General features: G+C 44.4%; 1 protein-coding gene across 4 annotated transcripts in view; it reads right to left on the bottom strand.

Moving 5' to 3' along the window:
* LOC108966435 overlaps positions 1-3962 on the bottom strand; it is a 178051-nt gene that overhangs the window by 13274 nt on the left and 160815 nt on the right. For all 4 annotated transcript variants that reach the window (XM_018929338.1, XM_018929339.1, XM_018929340.1 and 1 more), the window contains exon 4: positions 759-3310. In XM_018929338.1, coding sequence (XP_018784883.1) covers positions 759-3294 — 2536 coding nt within the window. In that variant the 5' untranslated portion in view covers positions 3295-3310. The remainder of the gene's footprint in view (positions 1-758; positions 3311-3962) is intronic.

Below are 3962 nucleotides of genomic sequence, written 5' to 3'. Positions count from 1 at the left end.
AAAAAAAATTGATATTTTTAATTTTTGCATTATTGGGCAACTCGGTTCTAAAATATGTTTTTAATGTCGACTTTGCTGGCACTTTCTTGAAATTTTGTTGTTGTTAGACAAATTATGATGAAATATTTCGACGTTAAATTTATTGAAAAGGTGGCAACTCTTTTGTAATATTTGTACATTCTCTTCTAAACTACGGATTTCTAGAGTTCCTACTGTTTAATACCATTTTAGCATTATTTATCTAAATTAAAATTATCATTTTAGCTGTTTGTATTTCCTCTAAAAGATTCGATTTTAGTCAACATTAAAAATATTATTTCTTTAAGCGATCGCCTTTCGAAAAAAATTGCACAACTCTGAGAGTAAGTATAGTCAAGCATAATCGCACTATTAGCACATTCCTTCAGGTATCATTAGATCTGTAAAGGAGTCCAATATTTAATTGTCGTAAACTTCCGAAACTATGAAGGCACCTAATAAAGTCTACAAAGGAGCTCCTGAAGATTATTTTAGCGAATCCCTATTATGGTTTTGACCCCTACTATCTAGTTTAGCTAGACAATGCTTTTGGCTCTGATTGAAAGTAGAGCCTATCTAGAGACTTCCTACCTTCGATAGTTAGAAAAAGCAAAAACCATTTTTGGGACAATTTTAGGGATCCTGTTTAAGTATGAAATTGTGAAGGGGTAAAACTTTAACTTTTTAAAATTGGAACTACATATAATATAATGAAAAGACACTTAAATGCGTGTACTTACTTTGCCAGCTTTCGGTTATGTCGTCGAAGACCACCATCTCGCCATTGTTAGCCACATTATTTTGTCCATTTGTATCACCTCCGTTACTATTTTTCATAGAGTTGCGATGTTTTACCGCTTGATAGTGTTGGGAGCCAACTGGATAGGGGTCTCTGCAACGTATTTGTTCCCTTTCATATTCACGTTCTTTTTCGCGTTCTCTACCTTTCTCCTTCTCCCGACCGCGCTGCTCTCTTTCCCTGTCGCGTTCCCGCTCCCGCTCCCACTCTCGTTCACGTTCTCTTTCTCTTTCCCATTCACCATAAGCTGCGGCCACTTTACGCTGTTCCCTTTGTTCACGGTCACGCTCTCTTATTTCCCGTTCTACGAGTATACTGTTATCGCTCACGCTAATTACGTGCTGTTGTTGGTCCAGCGATGTTTTACTGCCGTATAAATAATGACTGGCTAATGGTGTGAGACCCTCAGCGCACGAATCCTGCACGGCTTGGAGACTATTATGTTGCTGTTGTTGTTGCTGCCTTTGCATTTGCTGTTGCTTCGCGTGGTAGCCGCGTTTGGTAGTCGTTTCGGCGAATTGCTCCCCAGCTGGAGCTTCCATCGTGTTGCGTCCAAGGCGACTAATGTGCTGCTGTTGCTGGTGTAGTTGTTGGAGATGCTGCCGCGTCGGCATATTATAGCTGGAGTTGGTGTAAGGCTGTTGCTGCTGTTGTTGTTGTTGTTGGTGATATGAACGCCGAACCGAGCTCATGTGTGTTGCAGTAGCAATCGGTCCAATCGTTGATGCTGTGGAACCGAAACCTGATGACTGAGTCCCCATAGGTGTTCCCATATCGTGTTGATCCTCCGCATCGGCCAGCTCGTTATAGTGCGTTGGCAAGCGCGTATCTGCATTATCGGCCAGCACTTCATTTGTATTACCATGACGCACGGTGTCCCAGTAGTTGCCGTCCTTAATGAAGGGATTCTGGTTCAAGTTGCCAGCCGGCGCGTTCGCAGCATTATGATTGTTGGACTGTTTGTGCTGCAGTTGTTGTTGTGTCGAGGAGTTCGCAAAATGCCCATACGACTGTTGCGAGGGATGGTGGTGCGACCCATAACTGGCGCGTTTGCGTGGCATTTCGTAGCTGTTGCTATTATCGCCGGTCTGATGGTGGCGCTGACGCGTTGGAGCCTGCGAATGTTTCGTTTCCGTGTGATAGTAGAATGTAGGCGGATATTGGGGCACTGGCAGCTCTTCGTCCTCTATATGCGCGCTGTCGTTTAAGATGTCGTCGTCGTCAACGACGTCGCTGTAGTGGCCTTCGTGACGTTTGTCGTTACGCGTACGACGTGCGCTCACGTTGCCCTTATCTTCGTCGCCGAATTTGTGTTGTGTGCGCGTGGCGCGCGTCAATGGTTTGTCCTCCACGCTGTCGTTGTGACTGAGGAAGGGATTAGTCGAAATGCGCGGCGTCACTGATGACAGCGATTCGGATGAGACCGAAGACGTTGAGGGCGGTGGCGGCGATTGGGTGATAATATTGACGCTCTTGTAGTAGTTCACTGGCGCTTGTGGCGATGGCTGTGCGGCGGCTCGTGTGCTCTCCGCGGACTCACCGTACACGATATCGCGTTCAAAGGTCGAACTCACGCGTTGCTTGTAAGTCGCACTGTGCTCTTGGCTCTGACTTTTGCTGGAAATGGCGCTGTTGCGACTGACTGACGGCTGGCTGCCGTTGGGCGACAACTGACGCGGTCTACACTTGGGAAACAACAACGATATTTGATCGTTTAGCAGTGGCGGCGAGCTCGAGAGTAGCGCTTGTGAGAAATTTACAGTTGCTGCTGTTGTTGCTGTTGTTGTCGGTGACTTTGTGTCGCTTGTCGTTTCATGACTTTGTGGCTGCGGCTCGACGCTTGCGGTTTCCTCCTCCAATGTTCTTGTCAATTTATTTGTTGTTGTTGCTGTTACTGTTGTTGTTGTTGTGGGTGTAGCGCTGCTGCTATTGCTGCTGGGTTGGCTGTCGTCAATTGCGTTGCCACTGCCACCACCGTTGTAGCTTGTCGGTGAAGGTCGCGTCTGTTGCTGTGTTGTATTGTGGTCGCCAACAACAACAACACTCTCTTGCCCCGTTACGTTGCCGCCGGTACTTAGTGCGCCAGTGGGTTTTGTTGTAACCCTGCTTTTGATGTTGTTGTGTCTACTGCTGTTGCTGTTATTGTTGTTGTTGTTGCTGTTGCCACCAACACCGTTTAATGCTAATGAGTTGTAATAGCTGTGCTGCGCCGCTGACGCTGATGGATGGTAATATGATTGTGTGTGTTGCTGCTGCTGCTGATGTTGTTGTTGTTGGTTTTGTTGCTGGGATGTTGATCTCTGGTAATTGGAATTGTTTGCGGTTGCAGTTGTGTTTGCGGTTGTCGAGCCTAGTGTCGCCGCTGCAGCTGATTGCTGTTGTTGTTGTTGTTGCTGTTGCTGATGATGTGAATGATGATTTGAGCTACTCGTTGGTTGTCCAGCAGCAATTGTTGTTGTTGTAGTTGTGCTTACCATTATTATTGCCAATGCACTGCAATCGCGTTGACAATTAACGGTATAACGGTACGCGTATTCACATCCAGCGTTCCATTTGACATTGACGAGCCGAAGTGAAGTGGGAAAATAGAAATAAATGAGAGAAAAAGTGTGGTTATAGCTTATGCCGCAATCAATATATATTATAATGTATTATATGGTATTAGGGTGGGCCAAAAACTATCCGCGGCTGAAAAAACTATTTGCGGATTAAAATAAACCTAACATAATTTAGAATTTTTTTTTTCTTCAAAATCTATGTGGTTATCTTAAAACAAGTAAGGAAGATCTAAGTTCGGGTGTCACCGAACATTTTATATGGAAATTAGGGTTAGATTTGTATGATTGGTGTGTGTATGTGATGTATGCATGGGGTATTAAGAAAATATTATATACCGAATTTCATTGAAATCGGTTGAGTACTTCCTGAGATATGGTTTTTAGTCCATAAGCGGGCGACGCTACGCCGATTTTCAATTTAAAAAAAAACCTGGATGCAGCTTCCTTCTGACATTTCTTCCGTAAAATTTAGTGTTTCTGACGTTTTATGTTAGTCGGTTAACGCACTTTTAGTGATTTTCAACATAACCTTTGTATGGGAGGTGGGCGTGTTTATTGTCCGACTTCTTCCATTTTTGAACTGTATA

This window comes from Bactrocera latifrons, unplaced genomic scaffold (genome assembly GCF_001853355.1).
Source record: "Bactrocera latifrons isolate USDA-ARS-PBARC rearing strain unplaced genomic scaffold, ASM185335v1 scaffold_16, whole genome shotgun sequence".
NCBI lineage: Eukaryota > Metazoa > Arthropoda > Insecta > Diptera > Tephritidae > Bactrocera > Bactrocera latifrons.
This window is presented reverse-complemented; position numbering and strand designations above follow the sequence as displayed.